Source organism: Symphodus melops (genome assembly GCF_947650265.1).
Source record: "Symphodus melops genome assembly, chromosome: 5".
Taxonomy (NCBI): domain Eukaryota; kingdom Metazoa; phylum Chordata; class Actinopteri; order Labriformes; family Labridae; genus Symphodus; species Symphodus melops.
Genome location: NC_136695.1, coordinates 2,637,522 through 2,663,232, shown reverse-complemented (window position 1 = coordinate 2,663,232; position 25,711 = coordinate 2,637,522). Strand labels below are relative to the sequence as shown.

At 44.3% G+C, this 25,711-nt stretch overlaps 1 protein-coding gene across 1 annotated transcript; it reads left to right on the top strand.

Annotated features, from left to right (window-relative positions):
- The first annotated feature begins 104 nt into the window (after window positions 1-104).
- LOC306823375 (uncharacterized protein) lies at window positions 105-25,711 on the top strand. The gene is made up of 26 exons (XM_079342851.1): window positions 105-935; window positions 3,268-3,358; window positions 4,459-4,524; window positions 4,641-4,816; window positions 5,442-5,573; window positions 6,256-6,309; window positions 6,389-6,442; window positions 7,732-7,785; window positions 7,981-8,034; window positions 8,956-9,009; window positions 9,807-9,860; window positions 10,032-10,085; window positions 10,252-10,305; window positions 10,827-10,871; window positions 14,670-14,723; window positions 14,819-14,872; window positions 16,314-16,367; window positions 19,443-19,514; window positions 20,531-20,566; window positions 21,403-21,447; window positions 21,578-21,610; window positions 23,087-23,233; window positions 23,338-23,514; window positions 24,180-24,270; window positions 24,714-24,791; window positions 25,195-25,711. The coding sequence occupies exons 1-26, from the start codon at window positions 915-917 to the stop codon at window positions 25,398-25,400; spliced, it is 2,010 nt and encodes a 669-aa protein (XP_079198977.1). The 5' UTR covers window positions 105-914; the 3' UTR covers window positions 25,401-25,711.

Genomic DNA, 25,711 nt, shown 5'->3' with positions numbered 1-25,711 from the left:
ACAAATAAAATTTTAACCAATAAATTTAAAAACTTTGAATTCTCTTTTTGTGAGTCAGGAGACATAAAACTGTAAATACTGTACGAACGTTTGAAGCCTGTGTGACGTCCCCCATCTGTTCCTGCAGGGGGCGCTGGAGTCCCATCGATAGTGTTCTCTGTGCTGGAAATGATAATTGTGACACAAACAAACGAACAGGTTGACACGGCTGTAGACGAGCACCGTACGATTCCTGCTTTGTAAACTTGTCTATGCCTCGTTTATTTTTTAAAAATCTCATCAATAATTCTTCCATCATAAAAAGCTCAGATGTTTGCAGCGTCTTTATTGAAGTGAGCCGTGATTTGTTTAAGAAAAAAGAAAACATTTTGTTTCTGTTCTGTTGAAGAGATCAAATGTTTGTTCAGGACGGAGCTGAGAAACAACTTTTATTCATGCAGAACAGTTTGAGCTGTTGCCAGAGGAGTTTGAGGGTTAATTAGGGAGTTTGTTTGCACAGATGAATAAATTAAGAGAGAGTGCTTTGCTGTTTTTTAGTTTTACCATGACAAAAGAATTCTATAGACGATAAGTGAAATCTTTGCCCTGAAGCATCCAGCTCTTGAGTTTGTGTCTCTCTGCTCATTCTGGACTCTGCCTCAGGTATTTCTCACCCTGTTGAGACGCAGAGTAAAGAGGACGAGAGGATCCCGTCAGTGCCTGGGAACCTGAGGGCTCCTGAGAGACAGACTGAGGGAGTGAGAGGAGACAGACAGACAGACAGACAGAGAGAGAGAGAGAGGACAGGGGGAGCCACCGGGGGAGATCATGCTGTGAGGAGAACTGCTCAGGGAAAGCTTAATCAGGCCATTTGTACCCCCTCAGCTGTTTCCTGAAAGTGTCCGCAGTGGGATCAGAGGGGACTCTGCAGCACCATGGGAGCCTCCAGTGACAAGGTAAGAGGGTGAGACTCTGCTTTCTTTTGCCACCCTTCTGGTTTGGTGTCTGTTTGGCCTGTAATGGGACCAGGGTAGATAAAGAGTGTGTGATGTGTGCTACTGTTAGAATCAAAGGTGATTAATGTTCATGGAAGAAACTCGTCGGCTTTAGTCGTTTGAAATGAGACAAACAGAAAGACGGAGATTCGTCCGGCTCTCTGGATGAAAATGATCCGAGCACAGTTGAGTTTTTTTTTTTTTTAATTTAAAGTCTGACTCAGAATGCTTTTTGAAGTGCACACCAGAGTTATAGCAGGACTCAAAAATCTTCTTTTCCTCGATTTTCAAAGCAAAAAATCCTTATAAAGCACGTATCAACACAAGGTTTGAATGTCTGTAACTTGTTTCTTTTTCTTAAAGTGCTTCTTTACTGCGTTCTCCTGCTCTTTGTCAGCCTGGGAAGCATTTAGGAGCTCCACACACATTTTAAATCCCTTATTCCAACATTGTACGATTTTATTTTAACCTGTGGGAAACCACACCACCATTACAACGTGTTATAAGTGAGGAAGAATGGGAGCAGAGTGAACGAGCTGACGTGTCACCTCTCTGGCCCAGAGGTCCTGCAGGTCGACCTGTACACGGCGTTTAGATGACACGGTGAACATCTCTGCACGCAGACGTCTGTGTTTACAGCTTCAGCTTCTCCTGCATGATGAGCAGAAAGGACTAAATGCTTTATGTGGAGTTGACAGTTCCCTCCTGTCAACAAACACGACGCCCGCCTCCTCTCTTATCTGAGACAAATAATACACAAAGTGGTCCTTACATAGAGCGGGGGGATAGGTTGGAGATTTGTTAAGATGAAGTGAAGGTTACATTTTAAATCTTTCCCTTCAACACTTGATTAGACGAGTCTCACGGAGGGATCAGAAGTGACACCAGGAGTCTGAAGTTTTTAATGACTTCTTCTTAAACTCCAGCGTGCAGCTCCTCCAGCTCACGTTAGATGTCCAGCTTTTTTTTTTTTTTTTCTCCTTCGTGAAACTTCAGGAATGTCAGAGGAGTCTGAGAACAACAAAAAAAAAAAACGACCTCTCGGTCTGTTTCATTCTCAGCCAAACAGCAGCTCAGAGTCCTGGAGGAGCTCAAGATGGTTCTCGATTATAAGTGTGGTCAAACTCTCGTCCAGTTTGTCACTGCAGACCCGAACCTGAGGTCGAGAAATCCTTCAGTGAGGCTTTTTGTGCCAATTCACCTAAAAAAGGAAACCTTGACTATATTTAACCTGTGAATTAAAAGGTTTATTTAAACCTGGGCCCTATTGTTTTTAAGGTTTTTGCATCTAAAGTGATTAAAGGTCCCAGACGTTGATGGATGGCCCTGTAGCCTCGTCCAATCAAAGTTTCTTTTAGTCACTGACCGGCTCAGTTTGTGATTACTGAGCCGTCTGACACCCTTTAGTAAAAGCTGTTCATACGTAGCTTTCTTCAAGGACCAGACTCAACAGAAGCATCCCATAGAGTTTCTATAAAGCATGATTCAGTCTAGGAGCACATCCACTTTCCTCAGGCAGGATATCGTCTCTCTCATGTCCACAGATCGTCCTGATCGTCTCCTGCGAAGCTGAGTTTGTATCCCTGCAGGTTTTATTCAGAACAGATCGAGACATAACGGGCAGCTTTATCGCTGTCAGTGTCTCATGTTTAGCAGCTTAACTGGCTGCTGAAAGCCGTCTGACCCGGGTCCAGTCTCAGGTTTGATACAAATAAATAAATAAATCCATGTTACCATAAAAGCCGTCTCTGCCACGAGCTGTAGACGCTCGCAGAGTCGTGTTAAAGGGATACTTCACCCATTTGCATTAAGACGAGAAAAACATGTTTTTCTTTGCCTGAAAGTTTTCTTTACGTGACGCAATATGTTAAAATTATACTTTTCTCGTCTCAGGGCAAAATGAGGGTTGGATTCACGACCATTCAACTCTACTACCATGTTTGTAATGATACACAGCTTCATGTAAATGGATGAAGTATCCCTTTAACGTTCCATCTGGTAACATTTATGAACCTCCACGGTTCTTCTTTGGTTCTAACATCACCGCCTCTCTACCTGTCAACAAATCCACGCTGCGTGTGATGCAGAGACGACGGTGCAGTTACACTCAGGATCCTTCTGTGGGCGCCAAAGCTAACCAAACCAAACTCCTGCTTAAAGTTGGTTTGAGTCTCTCAGTCAGATTCTCATCACATATTATCCCCATCATCTGGACAAATAACCATCAGCCACTCACGATGCTCCTCCTGCTGACAGCTGACTCTCAGCTTCATGTGTTTTTATCCTCCTGCAGACGTCGCTCCTCTCCAGGCTGCTGCTGCTGCTGCTCACGCTGTGTGTCGTCTTCTCTGTCTGCCAGGAGGAGTATTCAGGATCCCACTCAGGTCAGAGCTGCTCCACCCTGCATCACTTTGGATTTATGTTAGTGTGGCACCAAAAGACAACAAGCAACGAACAGACAAAAACTTACAGCATCTACTCCTGATTGTTTCTTCTTCTTCGGTTTGTTTCTCTGAGATGTGACTCTGCCCCCCGTTTGTAGAAGAAGGTTATTACACCAGTATCAACTTTTAACAAGTTATTTGACCCAAAATAAAATGAAATATATACAAAAAAACCAACAGTATCTGTTACATACAAACAGAAATAAATCCTGTCTTTTTTCTGAGCGAGATAAAATCAAAAGAATGATTTTAGATTTCTCAAATAAAAACAACAGCGTATTAAACTTTTGTTCCTGTTGCAGTCAGGATATATTTTTTTATTTATATAAATATAAATGTATATATACATAAATATATATATATATATATTTATATATTTATATATATATATATATATATATATTTATATATATATATATATATATATATATATATATATATATATATATATATATATATATATATATATATATATATATTCTATACATTTGTTTCCCTCTGAAGTCGGATGTTAGATTTGGGAATGACATCAAACCAGATTTTAAATGTATTAATATTTGGAAAATCAACATGGACGCCTCCAGGAGTCCAGGATCTTTGTTTTATTATTTAAGACCAGACGATAACAACACATGACCTCATGTTTACAGATGGAAGTTTCACTATTCTATCAGTGTGATTGATTTAAACACACAAAAACAAGACTGCGTCGCTGATAGACACTTTAAGCTACAGATTAAACTTCTGTGCAGATTTCAGTTTCCCAGTTGGAGTTCTGACGTCAGGGAGGAAACTCCAAATTTCCGACTTCCAAGATGAAATGAAGCGCAGCGTAAAACACACAATCTGCATGCTGATTCACTGCAGTTCTATGTGGACGGATTCTGGTTTCTTTCACTCCACGTTGGAGTTACAGAAGTGGGTCAGGTAAAGGCTCCTCCTCTGTGATTGGACACGAGGATCAGACCCCTGGACCAATGAGTCGCTCACATCTGAAGTGATCCAGCGTGACGCTCTGTGTTTGACATGTGTCTGTCCAGGTGAGGAGCACACCTATGAAGGCTCCCTGCTGGACCGGTATGACAACTTGGCGTCTCCTCCGCCGGGTGAGCACAGAGACCGTCTCTCTTTATGTCCTGCTCATATCTGACCAGCAGCGTGCGTTGTCGCCAAAAACCTCGCCGTAAACATGAACCGTTGAGTCTTCTTGTTGTGTAATCAGAGTATCCACCTGAGTCGACTCGCAGCTACGACGACGACGACCAGAGGCCCGAGGAGGGAGACTACGACCCTTATGGCCCCGCCCCCACTCAGGTCACCATGATCACTGAGGACGCCTTCCCCTACGCCACCACCACTGAGTCCCACTACGCCAAGGAGGACACGGAGACCATGCAGGTGAGACCGCCAGGCGTACACTCAACACATAGAAAGGCTTGGAACAAACCGGTAGGGAGCTTTTTTGGGTCCCTGCAGACTTTTTAGGGCGCACTCACACTATCCTGCCAAAGCACCCTTGACCCCTAAAGTCCAGTTTGTTTGAATAGTGTGAGTGCTCGGGTGCTGACACTTTCTCAGCTCTAGCTCGCTTCGACACGGTACAGCTCACGCACGAGAACGAGAACACAACGTTCACATGAAGGATAATCGATCTCCGTCTCCATTATCCAGAAATCCCAGAAATCCAGAAAACATGATTCAAAATAAGTCACAGAGTCAGGAAATCAGCCGTCATGTTCTCTGTGTTGTTCTCGGATGTGCGGGCGCAGACTCGACCACACAGATCTGTTTGTCTTTTAAACTCAGCACGCTTCATGATCACGTAAAGGGGCCTCCATGTGGGAGGGGAGACAATCGCACCTCAGCACGGTACAGCACGACTGGGCCGAGTGCGTCCCTGCTCTGATTCTGAAAGGATGAATGAACACTTACTGTGTTTAAATGGGGAGAAAGTGGGCAGAAGATAACACTAATAATAATCTAAAGACGCACTCTTTAATGATGTAATAATGTTGTGTTTCAGGTCCCGTACGAGTATCCTCCAGACACGGACTTCTCTGAGGAGTCTGGGCTCAATGCAGGCCTGGAGGAGGCGCCGACAGAGTGCGACTGTGAGCCCGGGGAGCCCGGCTTCGCTGGCTTCGCAGGACCAAAGGTAAGAACTCATTTTATCCTTCGCTTCATTCTCGGCACAGAAAGCAGCTGACTGACCTGCTGATACAGCAGCTCTACGATCTGGGATAACAGCTCTTTTATTCATTGTGTTTTCCTGAAGTTGTGAACAAGAAAAAAAGAGCTTAAAAGGTGTCAATGACGGGCCTGATGGAGGCGCTGTTACTCACCTGTTAACACTCAAACCTTTGAAACATCACCAACACCAAAGCACATAAAGTCCTTCAGTTGATGTTTGGAAACTTAAATCCTCCTTCAAAACAAATCAGAAGTTTCCTGACGTCTGTCATCAAAACCTTTGGTGGTTAATTTCATGGCAGACTCATCATCGATGTTTATGTATCAACTCGTCCACTCATTGTTTTAACATGGTGAAGATTTTAGTTTCAGCTTACTGTAAAACTTCAAAGATAGGCCATCCTAATTATTGAGTCTATTTCTTGATATCTTAAGTTTGAACACAGCTGAATCATTTCTATCTGCTCTAAATTCACATTTTTCATGCTTAAATACTGAAAAATGAAAATAAAGAGAGGATCATTTCATGCACGGACTTGAATCAGAGCCTGGCTGATAGACAGAAGTGTTAAGAATCAAACAGTTCATGCACACAGTCGTCTTGATTCCTGACGTGACTGACTGATTCTGTTCCTGCTTCTTGTCAGGGATCCAGAGGTCTGCAGGGTAAGACTGGCGAGCCAGGAGCTCAGGGCAGAGAGGTGAGAGATTAAAACATCATTACTGTTTGTTTCTGAATAAACAGAAACGCTGAGTTTCTGCTGCACGTTTCATTTTTAGGGTTATAAAGGAACCAAAGGAGTCCGAGGAAGAGGAGGAGACACGGGACCTGTGGTGAGTCAAATCCCCTCCACCTCCCTGCTGATAGATTAACATGCACTTAAAGATAGACCACATTAACCGAGACCAAGAGGTACCCGAAACCAGACCCAGACCAAGACCGGAACTATCTCTAAAAGACCATCATGCAGCGTGCAGGCTGCACACCGCTCACTCAGACGAGACACGAAGAAGGCTTTGTTCCTCACCGGGCTGAAATAATATCATCATTTAAGAATCAGAATCAGGTTTTATTTCAAGTACATTTACACAGACGAGGAATTCATCTTGGTGCAAAAACTTTTAACAAGGCCATAAACCAGAACAAGAACTTAAATAATAAAATATAAGAAGCAAATTATTGTTACATAAAATAGTTTAAAAATGTAAAAAAGGTGCCATGCAGGAGCTGTGCAGTCGACCATGAGAAACAGTCTCACAGTGTTTATAAATGTACTCAGAGAGCATGTAAAGTCCAGAGAGCGTTAAAGTAGCTCATCAGAAACAGTTTCAGCCTTCTTATTCCTGTCATGTGTTATAATATATAATAATAATATATAATAATCACAGCCATGATGTGGAAAAACAGCCCGTCACTGTTGAGTTCAAATCCAGAGTCGGCCCAGACCGGGACCTTCAAACAGGTGGTCTGGAGACTGATTAGGAGTGAACACCACTCACAGCAGGTGACAGTAAATACACAAAGTGAAACTGGATGATGAATCCTTACTGAGGAAGTTTGAGCGAAACACGGAAATGAAAGCAAAAGTAAAAACAGACCTTTTTTCAAAAATGTTTATGAAACCAAATCTCAGATTTTGGAAACATTTCCGCTCAGTGAAATAAAATGTAGAGTTTCACCGACTGGAAAATTAGGGACAATACAGATGTTTGTTTCATGACTCGTTTGTTCATCAGCTGACTTCATCTGTCCAATAGAAACTCTCTTCTCTGGATCAGCAGTCAGGTGACCGACATGTCGGCGTTCAGCTGATTTAACACAACAAACATACAGATGTTGGACTGATGCATGGCTGCCTCCCTAATACAGTGTGATATGTAGTCACATCGTTTCTGCAGATATGAGATCAGCTGATTCTTTTCTGAACAGTCTGAATAATCTTTAAACACATAAATCGTTGAAATGATCAAGAAACAGCCAAAGTAATAAAAAGCAGGATACGTACGGCACAAAGTTTTTGTTTCTGAAAGAGAAAACTGTCGTCGCTGTGCCGTTAGATTTCACGTGTTCAGTCCCTGCTGGTTTTCTTGTTTTGTTTGTGACCTGATCCGTCGTCCTGCAGGGCGACCCCGGGCTCGAAGGAGACGATGGAGCTTCTGGTTTCTCCGGAGCGATGGTAAGTTCAACGCAGAAACACGGACAGATCGTCGCCGCCGGCAGCTCTGCTGAAAAAATGAAAAAATCACTTTAAGGATTCTGTAACTTCTAGATTCCAGAGTCGGGACGTTAAGTAACGAGACGATGAACTGTTCGTAGTGATCTGGTTTATAACGTGATGTGATGATGACATGTTTTTGTTTGTCATTTAAAGGGAGAACCAGGACTTCCAGGAGACCCAGGAGAGCAGGGAGTGCTGGGTCTGAAGGTAAACAGCATTAAAGAAGTCACGTTTCCATACGGTCTCCGTCGTTATCTTTTTGGAACATGTTACATTTAAGCAGGATTGTTTGACTTCTGTGTGCTTCTAAGCTAACAGCGTTTACAGACACATTAGGACATCGGAGAGAAGTCTCTGGTTTGACAAGCAGCAGCTGCAGAAGTGTGAAGTGTTTGTTACATCGCTGCAGCTTCTGGATGAGCCTGAACGATCTCATGAACACACACCGTCTTCGTCCTCGCTGCTCGTCTCCTCCTCAGCAGAGGAAAGATCAGAGCTTTACTGAAAAGTGGACGGATACAAACTTAATGTGCATCCAAAAAAAGTCATCACTTTCCAGGCTGTTGTTTCGGTCAACATCAACGTGTATCGAGCGCCGCGTCCGACCTGAAAGACTCTTCACTGTGCAAAGACCTTCACTAAGAAACCAACATTAAAGTCCTGCCTTCAAGTGAATCACGTTACATCAACAACTAACCGTAACTTCACTAAAGTTTGAAACAATGAGAAATCATTTTTATTAAATCACACCGTCCCGAGTTAATCCAAAAACACAGCGAAGAAAAGAAACGACATAAGAAGAAGATCAAAAGGGAAGAAAGAGGGGAAATGTAGTTTTTTATGTCTTCAGTTCGAGACATGACGGTGGATGGAGTCTGTAATCAGAGAGAGAGAATGATATGCAGGCAGGGAGCCACAGGTCGGATTTGAACCCGTGCCGTCCGCTCTCGAGGACTGAAGCCTCTGTACATCGGGAGCCGCACTAACCACGAGGCTGCCGGCATCCCCAAATAAATGTTCCTTTAGTTTCCTTTCACTTGTTTTGTGTTTTTTCTTTTTGACCAGCGTCAGGAATAAACTGCAGCTGTTTCAGTGTGACTACAGTCTGACCTCTCGTCTCGTCCGCAGGGTGACATCGGCATGGAAGGACCCCGAGGAGGAGTGGGAGCTCGTGGTGAGACTGTAAGGAATCAAACACTCTGATTTAATGATATCTAAACTTTACTGCAAACTGAGATACAGCCTGAAGATGAGCTACGAGCTAACGAAAGAGCGCTAACATTAACTGTGCAGCTCCAGTTGTTTCCTGCTGGTGCTCAAAGGCGACCTCTCCTGGATGCAATTTTTTTTACAATATAAAAACATAAATGTTGCCATTTGATGAATTGCACCAGAGTTAGCTCAGAGCTAGTTTACATCTGCAGTCTGCAGGTCATAGTTGCACATTGCACATAAAAGTTGCACATTGTCCCTTTAACATCACAAACAGAGTCAGATTTTCATTATTTAGCTGCATCTGAATCCCAGAAATGAAGCAGCAGGTAAAGAGAGCTGAGAGCAGCAGAAATCAGAGATTCTCCCTGCAGACCGGTGGAAACATCCAGGTGTCATTTAACTGTTTAATTATTTATCTATACGTTTGGAAATCACCCAGACTTCATCGCCTCCTCCTCCGTCACCTGCTGCTTTCATTTAGAGCCCAGCGGCCATGTTTACTCTCCTACAGCTCAACAACAAACAGGTGACGCTGTTAAAGAGACGGGTGGTGATTTTAGGGTTTTACCCGGCAACAGCCACGATAACATTTTTCAATCTGACACCAAAAGCTTCAAGTGATGAGAACTTCTCAGTTTAAGATGATTCAGGCTTCGTACAGTAATATTTACAGTCTGTGATGGAAACGTTGGAATCAGTGCCCGGCTCTCACATCACTCCCTAACTCAGTGGTTCTCAGTTATTTTCTGTCATTTGTCATTCAGGGTCGGGGTGGTGATGCTGGACCTCCTGGACCAAAGGGAGGGAAAGGTATCAAGGTCAGTAGAATCCCACGACCACCTGTTCTTTTTAAACAACACTTTATGTGAATGCAGATTAAAATCTGAAAAGTTGTTATTTTAAATTGTGAATTTAACTGGGAGAAATGAGGGATTATCGGTCGGGTGTGTTTCCTTCATTTCTGTCTCTGCTGTGTTCTTCCTGCTCAGGGGTCTCGCGGTGACGAGGGGAAGGAGGGTCCTCAGGGACGAGACGGACAGAAGGTATGGACGACAAAAACCCCTGGTCAGGGTTCAAAAAGAGAATCAGATCAGACAGCTTTCCTTCCTGTCACAGTGAATCTGCTCTGATGAGTCGAGTTGCACTTCCTTCTAATCACCACTAGAGGCTGATGAAACGCTTGATGACCCGTCTCCTCTTCCTCTGCAGGGTCAGATCGGAGCTCCGGGCTTCCCCGGTGACGTCGGCGACCGAGGATACACTGTAAGAAAGACCCTCAGTCGTTTTTATCGATCATGATGGGAATCTGGAAAATATTATTCTGAGTTTGAATTTCTGCTGAGGGTGAACCACTGTCCTCCAACACATCTGTGAGTGTGTGTGTGTTTCATAACACACACACACACACACACTCACATGCAGGTGATCCTTCCTTTAGGAAGCGTGTTCAGTTTCATCCTCAGACTTTGGATCTCTGCAGGACACGTTTTAAGATTTAACCGAAGAGCAGTGATTTCCCCCGCTGCATTTCTGCTCTGTGCATTCTCTACAGAGGCAGGGCAGCAATCTGCATGGGGCCCCTGACCAGTCGGGGCCCCTGAGGGCTGGCACATTTTAAACCACAGCACTGGTTCTGCATTTGAAGAGCTGCTCTCAGATTAATGTGACACGAGTCCTCTGATTGACATATTTCAGTCCTTTTAGGTTTATTTATTACCTCCTCATGTTACAGATGTGTTTCAGTGATTATATGAGCGACAGTCTTTTCTGTTTTTCCTCTTCAGGGTTACCCTGGACAGACGGGACCCTTCGGACCCACTGGACCAAAGGTACAAACACTTCACTGTTAAATATCACTGAAAGGTCAACGTGGGTTTGTTCCTCCTCGCATGAGTGGGTGTAAAAGTGAGAGTCTGTGAGATGTGAACTTTTAGTTCCTGAATACCTCCCACACATCATATAGTTAAACCCCCCCTCATGAAGCACCACCGATAGCTGTGTGAAGATAAGAAGACGTGGTCATCTGTAAGGGAATTTTGCTGCCGGGTCGCTCCAACTTCAAAGTAAATCAAAAATGTGATCCATAAAGTGACGTGTTGTTAATGTAAAAAAAACGCTGCCTGAAATACAAAATCCAGAAAAGTGCAATAATTGAGTAAAACTGTAAGCTGTACACAGAAGTGACCCCCGCACTCTGACCTTTCAACTGACACCTCATTGGACCAATTACAACCTTCCATTCACTGGTCTCTCTGATGATTAGTTACATACTGCTCCTCTCAAAATATTAACAGCCCAACATATATTGGTTCAATGTTGACACGTCTCTCTCTCTTTCTCACTGCAACGAGCTGAAGTTTCTCTAAAGCTTCGGATCTTTTTTTGATGCTTCTGATCATTGACATGTCAGACATGTTTTGAAATGTATGGAAAATCCTGACAAGCTTAGTAAAGTAAAATGGTTTTATTTACCTCTGAGAATAGATTGTATATAAAACATTCATTCATCAACATTTTCATCACATGATTAATTAAGTGAGTTAAAAGTAATTCTTAATAATACTTGTTGTGAGTCACAAGAACATGTGACAACAAAAACACCTGAGCAGCAAATAAGGAAGAAAGAATTATAAACAACATGTGAAACTGTGTGAGTGTGACACAATGTGACACAGTGTGATAATCAGCAGCTAGAGAGTCACAGGCTGAGTCACTGCAGAGGTCATGTGGTCTGTGGGGGGGTACGTGATGTCTCAGGGTACAAAGTCATTAAACTACATGAGTTTAAGACGGCAAAGATTGTGGAGGAGCGAAGGGGTCAGTGCTCCACGAACAATGGCTCGCTCGCTCTCTTCCTCTCTCGCTCGCTCGCTCTCTCTCTCCCTCTCCCTCTCCCTCTCTCTCTCTCTGTCTCTCTCTCTCTCTCTCTCTCTCTCTCTCTCTCTCTCTCTCTCTCTCTCTCTCTCTCTCTCTCTCTCTCTCTCTCTCTCTCTCTCTCTCTCTCTCTCTCTCTCTCTGATATTTGACACACCTGTTTTAAAAACTGGACCCCGAAGGACCCTGCACATTATAATCATGAAATCAGAAGTGATGACCTCATGACCTCCGCCCCGTGCCCGCTGAGACCTCTATCAGCGTGTCTTTGCTCTCTCCACATGACGCTGGTGACGGTCCTCCACCAGCCACGACTCCTCCATGAAGCACGCTGGCGTTCGCTCCTCCCAGTTCAAAAACATCAGTCTGACCCCTGAAGACGTGAGACAGCTGGACTGGTTGAGCGGTGGGAGATAAGAGGAGAACAGTATGATGTGTCTCTGACATGACGGCGTGCACTTTGTTCTGACTGTAAAGACTTTCAGACAGGAGTCACACAGTGATGAAGAACTGTCGAGCAGTGAACAACCAGCTCTTCATCCACTCAGATCTGGATCCAAAAAAAGTAATCTGTTACATTTCAGTTCACAAAGGGACTTTAGACGGTGCAGGTCTTAGCAGTCAGCGTGGTCTCACTAAAGGGGGGAAAGCCCGACAGCTGGATTTTACATATCGCTGAATTCATTGTGTTGTTTTGTCTGAAATTCATTTTAAGAAAAATTCAGACGAGTAAAAATGAGATTTACTTCACTTCAAAAAAAACTCCACTGGACTTTTACGTGAAGCTCCACAAACATGGGAGATTTAACTCTGATTAATGTGAACAAACATGATAAATGTACCAATATGGCTGATATATTATATATTTTGCATCTTCTATTTAGATTTATTTATGTGCTTTCATGCCCTTATTTAGAGGCAGAGAGAGAGAGAGAGAGAGAGACGACATGTGGTCAGATTTGAACCGGTGCCATCCGCTTAAAGACTAAAGCTTCTGTACACGAGGCGCTCACACTCACCCAGAGAGCTCAGGCAGCAAACCTCTCCTCTTTAACAAGTCATTTAAACGTTATTGTGAATTACCTAAAAATGTTCAATCTTTCAGTAAAACAAAAAAACTAAACATTTCAAATTACAGTTAAACTCCTGCAGAGTCAGGAGCACAGAAACAATCGTAAAGTTGGAGTCCAGGAGAGAAACTTTAGAGGCAGGTCCCCCAACGTCTCCACGCGCTGTCCTCAAGCTGATTCCCTCAGGCCGCCGCGTCATCACAAGCCTTTGGGATAACAAGCTGTTATTCCATCAGGCTGTTTGACCTCGATCGTACGCCATCCTTGTTTTTCCTCATCGTGTGAAACCGCGAGAATCAAATCTCACTCTGATGCAAAATAAAGTTTTCTAAAGTTTCCAGGGTTGCTGTTTACATACTCAACAAATGAGTCAAAGTTTGTGTAAACATTCAACAGAAGGCTGTGATATCGACCGACAGACTCAATGTCAGATAAGTTCACTGAATTTAGGTTTCAAAATGTAGAAAAGCAAAGTCGTAATCTCTCATCTGAGATGCTGTTTGTTATTTTATATGATTGATTCAGTCTATTTAAAGTCATTTCCTGAATCCTCTCACACATCCAAACATGACTTCAGTGTTTATGATTTAGTGGGAATACTGCATTAAAAAAGACAATCTAATATGAGTCAATTTCTAAAGCACATCAGTATGTTGACATTTTGTAACCTTTAACTTTCCCAGGGGGAAGATGAGGAAATGTTTCACTTCTTGAGGCATTTTGAAAATGAGGAAATGATTTATAAGGAGTTATTTTCTAAGGAGTTAACTCTCACATTATCTTGAACATCAAGCAGTTTCACTCCATGAACAATTAATCCCAAAACTACTGAGAGGGGTTGTTTTACATGACCTTATTTAGAAAGAAGACACGTTGGCGCCGCCTGTCTGGGTAGTCAGAGTAAAACAGAAACTTAGTGAAGGATCAGTTAGTGAGTGAAAGTTAATAAAATTACTCAGGCGCTTGTCACATGACTCGACTGGTTAAGTCTCAAAAAGTTCCTAAAAGTACGTGTAACTTCAGCTCTCAGACTTTGACTGTACACAGCATATCATCTATTAACCACATGAGGGTTTGAAATGAAAGTAAAACTGCAGCCACGACCACAGCAGGGGGGGGCAGGGTGTTATAAAGCAAGCAAAAGTGTAACCAAGCCATTCAAGCAAAAGTGAAAGTTCCTTTCATTCATCTAAAGTAAGCTGTTAATTATGGTTCTGCTGCAGGTGACAGGGTTAAATTAAAGGTGTTAGCAGTTCACTTCTGATCCTCTCCCTGTCTCCTCCTGTCTGTCCGTCACGCAGCCTCACAGAGTTAAAGTTAGGTAGAAGTAGAAAGTTAGTTAACAGCAGTACTCCTGCTGTCAGGGGACTTAAACCCAATAAAATAACCATTTAAGAAGAGAACATTTCTGGCAATATTACACAAAATATGTGCGACGTATTTGTTGTTCACGTATTTTAAAATGTCATGGAGTGAAATAGTTCTTGCTGGTGGTGGAACAAACAATCGGACTCCATTCAGACTCAGCCAGGTCAGGAGAATGTGTGAAAACTGTCCTTGTAAGAGGAAGCTTACTTTAGGGAAACTGGAGTTGTAACATCATCCAGGCAAACACAGTATATGTCAGTTGACTCAGGTTTCGTCTTACTCTTCCTTTTTTCTTCTTCTTCTTTTGTCTCTCAGGGCGCTCCAGGTCAGGATGGCATGCCCGGCAGTGACGGTGACCCCGGAGAAGATGTGAGTTTATACACAATACGACTCAAATACCTCCCCTGTAGTTGTTAAAATACCTTTTGTTCCCTCTGTGTGTGTTTGGATTTTCCCCCCCACAGGGTCCCATAGGAGTCCCAGGTGTGATAGGAGACCCCGGACAGTTTGGCCCCAAGGTAACGAACACAACTGCATCAACACTGATGGAGATATTATTTAGCTCTCCAGCTGTGCTCTCACACCTGGTAATTGGCTATTAACTCACTTGGCAGGGTTTCCTCATCCCTGCACGTTGACTTGCAGGCACACACACACACACACACACACACACACACACACACACACACACACACACACACACACACACACACACACACACACACACACACACACAGGCAGAAACAATTTAGAAAGAAATGCAAAGAAACCAATTAAACTCCAAACCGTAAAAAAAACCACAAGTCAGTATTGAACCGTGGACGCTGTACAGGACGGTTGAATATGTTATTGAGAATTGTTTCATGCCTAGTTTGTCGACAGACTACGGACATGTATTAATGTCAAAGCTCATTTAGCAGAATGTGTTTTTATTTAATAAAGAGATTTCCTTCGGTTTGACCCCCCACATTTCACAGGAAGCAACAAAAAGCCGTCAGTTCTGCTCTCACTAAGAACCTGTTCACTTATACTTGTCCTTTTGTTCTCTGTTCGTGTTTGAGTTGCTGAAGCATCTGAAGCTTGCTTACAGTAGTGTATTGTTTGGGAGCTGTGATTCAACCAGGGGGATTTTATATGAGTCGTTAGACATGATACTGCAGCTCTGATAAGGATACAGTTTCCCACAACGTTTATCTCCGAACACGATACGGACAGATAATCATGACTGAAGAATGCTTTCATATATTAGACCTAAATGAACACACCCTGTCTCTTATTGTGAGTCACTTTATGTCACAAGATAACTCAGTGGGTGGGACAATGAGACCCAGCCTTGGTGTCATGTACCAGGACTGGTTTTGATGGTTTTGATTTATGGTGACTATAATGATTGGAGTCCATGCAGGCGGCTGCAGAACGGGACAGCAGGTCCTGTTAGAGTCCTCAGACCTCATTCAGGAAAATCTTTTTAAGGAACTTCACACGAAAAAAACCTGATTCATGACACATTTTTTGCCACCTGTGTTCTTCAATCGATGAAAACCATGTCCTTGTAAACTTAGAGGTCGTGAATGTTTTTCCTCATAACCACAGAGAAACGCATCTTTATGATGTAACGAAGCTTTTTTGTCATCACGTTTTAAGACAGTCGTATTAAATCTACAACGCTGTGAAATTCACAGTCTGTGAGTTCACATTGCCATGTGAGGCAGCTGAAGCGCAAAAGAGCACGGCAAGGCAGGAGCTCCACATACACACACACACACAGTCAGACATGCACACACACACACACGAAGGCGCTGTGCTCCCTCACTGGCTCCGCTGATCCGGTCTAGCTGATGTTGATTCGAGTTCTTCAGGAGTTTTGTGCAGGTGTGAACAAGGCTGCAGTCACTGTGACCCTGAGAGATGCAGGACCGGGTGGAAATGATCAGCTGAACGTCTGTTTTCCTCCTGCAGGGCAGTAAGGGCGACCGTGGCGTGAGAGGACGTCGTGGCAGAGCGGGCGCCGTGGTGAGTCAAGAGGTTAAATAAAAACATCCTGTTATTTTGAAGTGGATGTTTATATGACACTCAACTAAGTTTCCTTCGAAGCAACTTAAACTCTCTGAGTCAGTGTGCAAATGAAACTCAGCGGCAGGGTGGCGCCGTCTGTTTAGAACAGGACATCTTTACCTCCTTCCTTTTGACTGACTCGTCCTGATTTAGCTCATGAATGTCGTAAGGAACTTTCACTCTGAGTGTGGGAGGAAGAGAAACATCAAGATGAAAGAAGATTTGTCTGGATGAGAGGAAAAAGGAAGCGTTTGGAATAAATAGATCCTGTTCTGATGGGAACAAAAAACGCAGAACTCGCATGTTTTATTCCTGAGAAACTAGAAAGACTGATTCAAACTCTGGTGATGTCATTCAGCGTTCAGCTGAAAAGAGCTTGTAAGGATCCATCTTTAACTTGTGTTTGCGTTTAGAGAGCATTTGTTTTTGCATCTTGTAAACGCAGCATTCAAACTGGGCCCGTCCTCGTGGGCTAACTGCAGGATGCGGTTTACTGCAAGCTACCGCGCGTTAGCACAAGCTAACGTGTCCAACAGGAAGCTGACCAAATCCAGGTCTACGGGTGAAGACTCACACAGAACAGAACCAACGATATCCACCTGCTGTTTCACCTCACCTCTGATTATAGGTTCTCTTTTTTTGTCGCCGGTTTGAATCGCATCCAGTCACTGGATTGTTTCCACTCCTGAACTCACCTGCTGCGCTGTCATTGGCTGAAGGAAACGCATCAGCTCCCCCGCCCAGAGACGTCCTGAGTCCACATAAAATTAAAGGAAACGTGAAAATCCAAATTTGGGTTAAGAGAGGACGGTATGTGAGAGAGAGAGAGCGCAGAGAGGAAGCTTCTTCTGATCTTTCAAAGTAAAAGAAGAAACATGAAATCTAAATCCACTCGTCTGTAAACCAAATGAACCTGCAAAGAAATGAAAGGCAAGTTATTTTTACCCTTAAAAGTGACATCAACGTAACGTAAATAAAAGATTTACCAGCTGATCTTCGGTCTAACCCTCTGCTGGGGTCACGAGCTGTAAGAAGTGAGCGAAAGAATAAGATTCAAGAGGCTGAAATGAGCTTCCTCTGTTGAGCTCAGAGAGAGGAAGAGGAGCTCGGACATTAAAGGGGCCAGGTCAGATGGTTTGGGCAGCTGTTTGTGCACATCCAACTGGGAGGAGACCCCGGGGTATCCCATCTGGACTGGGAACGCCTCGGGACCTCCGAGTGGAAAACTTACTGGGATAAGCAGAAGAAAATGGATGGATGTTAAAAGTGAAAAGATACTTCATATGCTTGTCTTTTATTAAACCAACATCTAACAATAATAATAATATTATCTTTAAATAACCAACAGGAAACTCCATGCACAGCTTCTACGATCTCGATTAAATCTAAACGACTCCCCCAGCACAAAAGGAAAAACGATAGATCATCATTTCCTCATCGAGAAAATAACAAAAAGACAAATTCGAATAAGAACAGAGCGTCAAGAAATGTAAAGAATGTGAGGCGGATTTTAATCTGAACACATGAAGAGACCCTCCCGCCTCTTTAAGAAACCACAAACTACGCTGCTAGTATGAACTGCATGTAAACACTGTCTGCATCAGCCCAGTCTTCCTCCTCGCCGTCTGTTTCCCACAATGCAAAGCACCAGCACAGAGATCAGCGAGGAAACGGTCCCAGTCCGACCAAACACAAAGAGACCTGCGGTTTTCTCCTTTCATTCTCCATACCATGGAAATCTTCAGCGTTTTTCCCGACTGTAAGCGGACGCTCCACTGTAACGCCGTTTGATGTCAGCTGTTGTTTACTTCCTCTTTTCACGACTATAAAACCAGCTGAGCAGCCTGGCATGCTGCAGGACGACCTCTGGTATTAGTGTTGGATGCAATAAGGTGGTTTCAAAAGAGCCCAAAACAACGTGGGAGTTTGTTTTTAATTCTTCCTTATGACACATATTTACTTCTGCAGAAATGGCCACGAGGTAATTTTCTTTGGTGGCGGTTTGGTTACATGAGTCAGAACGTAACAAGAGACGGGAAAGTCCCTCAGTAGAAACAAACAAGCTAAGAAGACGACATCAGACACGGCTCCTCTGTTTGACCTACAGCACATCCAGCTCACCTGGAGGAAGAATAAATAACAGGGCGCTGCGAGGACGGCGTGATGATTGGTGGCAGGCTGGTAGAGTGTTGAAGGTCTCGTACGGACGTTTTGCAGGAGTTTAAATGGCTGTGGCTCAGTTGGTAGAGTCGTCATCTTTCAAACAGAAGGTTGAGGGTTCGATCCCCAGATCCTGCAACCAAAATGTCTGATGTGTTCTTGGGATATAGACACTTCAATCAAACACTTCAATCTGAATTGTTTGATGGGTATTTGTCCAAATGCTGTAAATGAGAGGGATGGGCGGAGTTTGAAGAAGGCGGTTCTGGTGACGTGTTTCTCGAATGAGAGGGTCGGGTCGAAGATGGCACCGAGGTTACGGATGTGGGGGGGAAGGGAGCGCTGTAGAGCCGTCCATGGAGGGGGAGAAGTTGTCCGTGGATTTGATGATGACTTCTGATTTGTCGCAGTTGAGTTTGAGAAAGTTGGTTTGGAGTGAAATTATCAAATCAAACGAACATGAATGAATAAATGCTGGTCGATGAAGCGTTAACGGTGACGTGGAAAGTGTCGATCAGAAGCAACTCATCCATTCATACACATTCTCAGGAGACTTTGGGAATGTGGCGGCAGGAGCGGGAGATCGAGGGAGGAACGAGTTCACAGCTGAACCGCAGAAGAACCAAAAACATTTATAAAAAGTCCTGAAAGTGTCTGAAAAACAAAGCTGGGACATTTAGAGCTTTCAGGGTGACGTGTCACTTCCTCTTTACAGCAGCGACTTTGTTTTCTTAAAGAGTCTCTTTATTTCCTGCCGTTCGGTTTGTTTTTGTTTACTGAAAGAAACAGTGAATCCAGACAGGCTGTGTCAGTCTCCTTATTGTGGATGAATCGCATTAATTATTTGTCCCTTCCTGTTTGTGTCGTCAACAGGGAGCCGTGGGAGAACAAGGGGATGCTGGAGTACCGGGAAAACCGGGAGTGAAGGGTCTGCAGGGCTCCACTGTGGGTACACGCCGCTCGCAGAACAATTCACACATCAGCAGCTGAAAGGCTCCGAGTACTCAAAATCAGTGCACTCGCCCAAATCTGAAGCCTTGTCTCAGAGTGATCACCACTGAGCAGCTTTTTTTTTTGTCATTCCTGTGATTAGGAGGAAAATGCCTCTCGTTTCGACAACAGCAAATAACTTAAATTCATTTCTAGTTTTTTTTTTTTTTTCGCAGCCTTCCCGATGTCACGGTCTAAGTGAGGTTGCACACAAGATTTTTCAGTGAGATTTATTTTCTTGGTCTGGTCTCGATCTCTCAGTGATGGGTTGAATAATATAAATGTCCCTAAAGCTGAATCTATCAACAGACTGGATAATATAAACGCAGCATATCACGGCCGTGGTTCTAATCTAACAGACAACACTGAGACTCTGTGCAGGCTGAGAGATAGATAATTTAATGATCAGTGTGGAGCCATTATATACAGCACAACAGATGTCATAAATTCCTTCCCACTTTAGATATTTCTATACATGGTCTAGAGAATCACATGACCTTTACTCTTTCAATGTCAAACCTATATTTGAGGAGCACTTCATCCTTGTACTGTCAACTGAGGCCGAACATTATACTTTTATGATACCTCATATATCGTGTTTCTCTTCACATATAGTTATATCTTCTCAGAATAAATCGTAGTCTGCTAACAGCAAAATCATCTCTACAAGATGTAACCACACTGAACGTATTCACAGAAATTCGTACAATCACTCAGTCAGTCTGGTCTGTTTATTTACATATTTAACATTATTTCATGTTACGTAACGCGGCCTCATGCGCACAGGAGAACAGATCGTACACTGCTGCTACTCTCTTCATTAAAACAAACAAACTCATCTTATCATTGATTCATGTAAATACTGAAGACAGGCGCCCAAAGAGTTAAAGCTAATGAGGATAAAAACACAACTTACAGTCTAACTTCACTTCCTGTGAACTGTAGTGATTGACTTTGTGTTTTTCTTCCAGGGGGCCAAAGGTGAGACGGGACCTGACGGCGAGAAGGTGAGAGTCTGAGGACAGATGTTAAAGTGCACGCTTTACGACCTCAAAGATGATGCAATCACACGCTTGAACCGTCAACTGCTCCACAACACTGTAGTTCACATGCCAGGCCAGAAGCTGGTGAAGCAACACGTGCGCACACTCGTCTTCCTCCGGGGAGTAAAGTGTAAACATAACAACATGGCCGGACGATGAGGTGTGATCCTGAACTACAAGGACAGAACATTTCAAGAAACAGCCGAAAGCCGACATTTTTCCCCCAAACAGTCCGCCATTGTTGTTGTAGTCCACCTACTTGCACGGCGAGCAGAAATCCAGTGTGTCCTGTGTAAATGTGTGTGTGAGTCCTGACTGTCTACAGTGAGTTAGAAGCTGGAGTCCTGCTGGCTGTGTTGTTGTCAGAGCTGTGTTTACATGGACGGGACGGCCGGCTGTTTTAAACGAGGAGGCGTTCTGAAGCTCAGGGCCGACGTCTACCAGATCAAAAAGTGGCACAGCCTTTCTTTAATTTCATACATTAATTAATGTTGATTAACTCATATTCACACATTTAAGGCGCTCCATGTTCATATGAAAAGATGTCGTCGTGTTTCTTATCTCTTTTCCGTTTTGTGGTCACATATAGTCGACTGACACGCGGAGTTTCCCTTCGTCTGCTGCCTTTGTGTTTAGAATAATGGTTCCTGTTTTTCAGGTTTATTGTTTACTATAATTTCCTTTACACACCTACGCACACACCTACACACACACCTACGCACACACACACACACACACACACACACACACACACTCAGCTGATGTTGTTCCTGTTTCATCACGTTTTATTGTTTCTGCAGGGTGTTGCTGGGAAGAAGGGGATTAAAGGTGCCAAAGGACTGAAGGTGATTGAAAGGAAACTCTGTGATGATGAAACACGCTGTACTTTACCTTTCACTTCCTTTTTGTAAAACCTGCCTCTGATTTGATCACTGATCGGTTTTTCTCTTCCTCTTTTCTTTTTCCACCTTTCAGGGAAGTGCTGGAGATGGTGGAGACAAAGGACAGGTGGTTACTCAGTTTTTTATTTTTTCTATGACATCAACATCCAAACGTCACAGAAAAGTTCCCGTCCTACGTCACGGTTAAAGAGTCTCTTAAACCGGCTCCATCTAACGCCTGGTTTGTCTATGTGATGAATTAAACAGCAAACAAACCACAGTGTGTGAGAGCAGGGATGGCAAACACGCCAGCGTCATGGCCACTGTGAAAAATGTCTTTTCATTCAGATTCTTGTCCCATCAGAGGACAAAACACACACACACACACACACACACACACACACACACACACACACACACACACACACACAAGGTCACCGTTACACACAAGGTCACCGTTACTGTTAAATCAAAATTAAACAGGGCAAGCTAAGCGCTAACTGCTCGCTAACAGGTCTTTTAGTTTTCATCACAGGAGCTCTTAGATGACGACCTGAAGGTCAAAGGTCAAACGCACTCTGAAGGGGTTTTTTGTGTAGCCTTGGTCAGAAGCTGCAGCTCGACACCTCCCTCGTCTGTTGTCATTGGTTACGTTCAGGCCTCCCGACCATGCAGCGATACAAACATTTATGGCGTGGCTTCTCTCCGGCTTCCTCCCACAGTCCAATCACACGCTGCTTAGCTTACCTGCTGACTCGACATTAAACCTGCAGGTGTGAATGTGAGTGTGTCTCCACACGTCAGAACCTGTGATTGACAGGCGATCACTCCAGGGTGTAACTCCGCCCCTCTCACAATGAGAGCTGGGATCGGCTCCAGACGCCGCCGACCCCGAACGGGGGAAAAATACGGTATCGATAACTTTGTAAACATCTGTTTTTAATATAACTGGTAAATGGACTTGAGCGTCAAAGTGCTTTCACACATTCACAGCCTGATGGTCGAGGCTGCTGTGTGACGTGACTCATCACATTCACAGCCTGATGGTCGAGGCTGCTGTGTGACATGACTCATCACATTCACAGCCTGATGGTCGAGGCTGCTGTGTGACATGACTCATCACATTTACAGCCTGATGGTCGAGGCTGCTGTGTGACATGACTCATCACATTTACAGCCTGATGGTCGAGGCTGCTGTGTGACATGACTCATCACATTCACAGCCTGATGGTCGAGGCTGCTGTGTGACATGACTCATCACATTCACAGCCTGATGGTCGAGGCTGCTGTGTGACATGACTCATCACATTTACAGCCTGATGGTCGAGGCTGCTGTGTCACATGACTCATCACATTCACAGCCTGATGGTCGAGGCTGCTGTGTGACATGACTCATCACATTTACAGCCTGATGGTCGAGGCTGCTGTGTGACATGACTCATCACATTTACAGCCTGATGGTCGAGGCTGCTGTGTGACATGACTCATCACATTCAGACAGGTGTGAACGCTGCAGCTTATCGAACACGTGGCTGCAGATAGATACACAGTTACTCTGTTCATCCTTTTCTGGTCATTTCACTTCTTCTGTCTTTGTCTGCAGCGCGGACCCAAAGGTGCAGTCGGTCGTACCGGCGTCTCCGGCCCCGTGGGGCCGCCTGGCCTCCCAGGGCCCAGAGGAGAGCGCGGCTCCAGCGGCGACCTGGGAGTTAAAGGCACAGCGGGAGCTAAAGGTGTTCCAGGGCCGTCTGTGAGTAAAGGATCGCCTGCACGCTTTAAGAAGAGACCTCAAACATTCGTGTGAGAGTCATCTCTCTGTGATTTATCACCTGTTGATCTCCGTCTGTCCTGCAGGGTCCTGGTCTGACTGACGAGCAGGTCCTGCAGCTCTGTAAAGGTGTAGTCACGGCCCAGATCTCCCAGTACGCCTCCTCCATCCGCGCCAAGTGCTCCCAGGGCTGCCCCATCAACAACCGCACTCTCATCGGGCCCCCAGGGGCCACGGGGTCGATGGGATCAGCGGGGAAGCCTGTAAGTCAACCTCTGACCTCCCTGACAGACACAATTCAGATTTGTCTCAGATCATGACACTGTAATCTGCCCGGTAACAAAAATATAAGTTTTCCTTCTGCAAAAAGAAACTTCTGTTTTTAAACACTCATTATTTATAATTAAAGTCAACACGACAAAGAGCTCTTTCACATCCATAAAGTTAATAAGTTCTTTTATAAAACATGCTCACACATATCTACGGTAAAATCCAGAATATAAGACGCAGTCTGTTTTCAGTCCTGCCTGATGGTTTCTGTCGTGTTCAGAGAAGTCTACACAGCTTCTCTGTAGCTCCTTCAGTCTTTGAGGCTTCGTGCAGTTTGCTCTTCTACTAGCTGCAGTACGCTAGTTGAGCTCTCAGCCTGCTGTCGGTAACGGACCCTTGTAACTGGAGTCATGCTGCCTCCTTGTAAGCGCCGCTATGTGTCAACAAATGAATGGGAGGGAATTATCAGTGGCTTCATGTGTCGTGCAGCGTGTGATGGTGAGGGCTGCACAGCTGACTTTCTACATGATTCAAAACATCACGCGTGCGTCTTACGCAGCGCTTTGTTTGATCAGATGACAGTTCACACTGTGACACTCTGTGTTCTTAGACACACAGCCATGTGTGTGACGCTCTAACGTTTGCCTCCACCTGTCAGGGTAAAGCAGGTAAAGCTGGAGCTAAAGGAGCCCGAGGAGCTCAAGGTGACCGAGGACTGGAGGGACAGAAAGGAGCGCCGGGTAAAAGAGGTGAGATCACCTTCTAACGCTGCTGAAGGGGAAATATTGAAAACTCTGTCATAGTGTTACAATGCTAAACATTTCCAGAGCCCAATCCCAGCTGTCATTGGGCGGGAGGCGGGGCTTATCCTGCACTGTTCACCAATCAGTCACAGGGCTGAGAAGTAGAGACCAGCCACATTCACATACAGTCGATTTAGATCAGACCTCGTCACATGCACAGAGAGGTTCCTGTCAGACGGGGATTCAAACCAGCAACCGTGTCGCTGTGATATTTTCCTAACCCTGGAAGAGCAGATGAAAAGTGGTCCTCTTATGGAGGAGTTGTTCTTAAGAGAACGACAGGAAGAGCTAAACTGAGACTGGGACGATGTCGTCACACAGATTTAAACTGTGTGATTGTTATTCTGTTGTTTTCTAGTTTGGCTCAAAAACCTTTTTTTCCTCTACAGGTCAAAAAGGAGCCAAAGGCCTCACAGGTGCTCCAGGTACAGGTCTGCCAGGACCTGACGGACCTCAAGGCCTCAGAGGTTTGTGACCTTCGATTTATACGCAATCAACACGTTCAGAAGTTTCAATTATACGACACGTCTTCTCTAACAGGTCGATTCATGAGAACTGACTCCGACTTTCAAAACATCAGAAATATCATCAGAAAGTTCAGAGAGCAGAATCACTGCGTCAACCTTTTCTAGCTTCTGATTTTGAATCACTCATTTCTCCTTTAACAGTCTAATGTTGACTTCATGGATCTTTTCTGATGTGAGAGCTGGGAATCATTTTTTAAACTGGTATCAAATCGAAGCTGAAGATTCTGGTACCAAGAAAACTCCAGTATAAATGAATCACTTTGTTAGTGTCGAGGATTTCATGTGGCTGTTTTATCTCTGGTTTATAAACGACTCGTCTTTAATCTTTGATTTCCTTCTTCAGGTGTGCCGGGACACCCAGCAGAACCCAAAAACGGCTTGGAGGGTCCCCTGGGTCCCCGTGGATTCCCTGGTCCAGTCGGGCAGACCGGCATGCTCGGGATCGCAGGTGTGCCGGGATTTTGTGAGGCCCGGGACTGCAGCATTCACGCACCGGTGATGCGTAAAGAGCAGGGTCTGGTGAAAGGACCGGTCAGTGTAAAGATGTGAACCTGAATGTCCACAGAAAGGACTTCTGAAGGATTCTCCAGGGTCCGACATTCCCTGCGTGGCAACGGCCTCCAAATCCATCTGAGCTGGTTCCATACGTGACGAGGAAATAGATCAATCAGTGGGATGAAGTTGTTCTGGGTGACTGTGGGGAACGCCGCTCGGTGCAAAGTTTGGTCAGAAATAGAATCAAATCAGAATTTTTTTTATTTGTGCCGGACAAACTTCAACGAAGTCCTTTAAAAACGTTGTTTCAAACTTAAGAAGGATTCAAACTGTCAGTCATATTTTTATAAAAACGCTGAAAATTC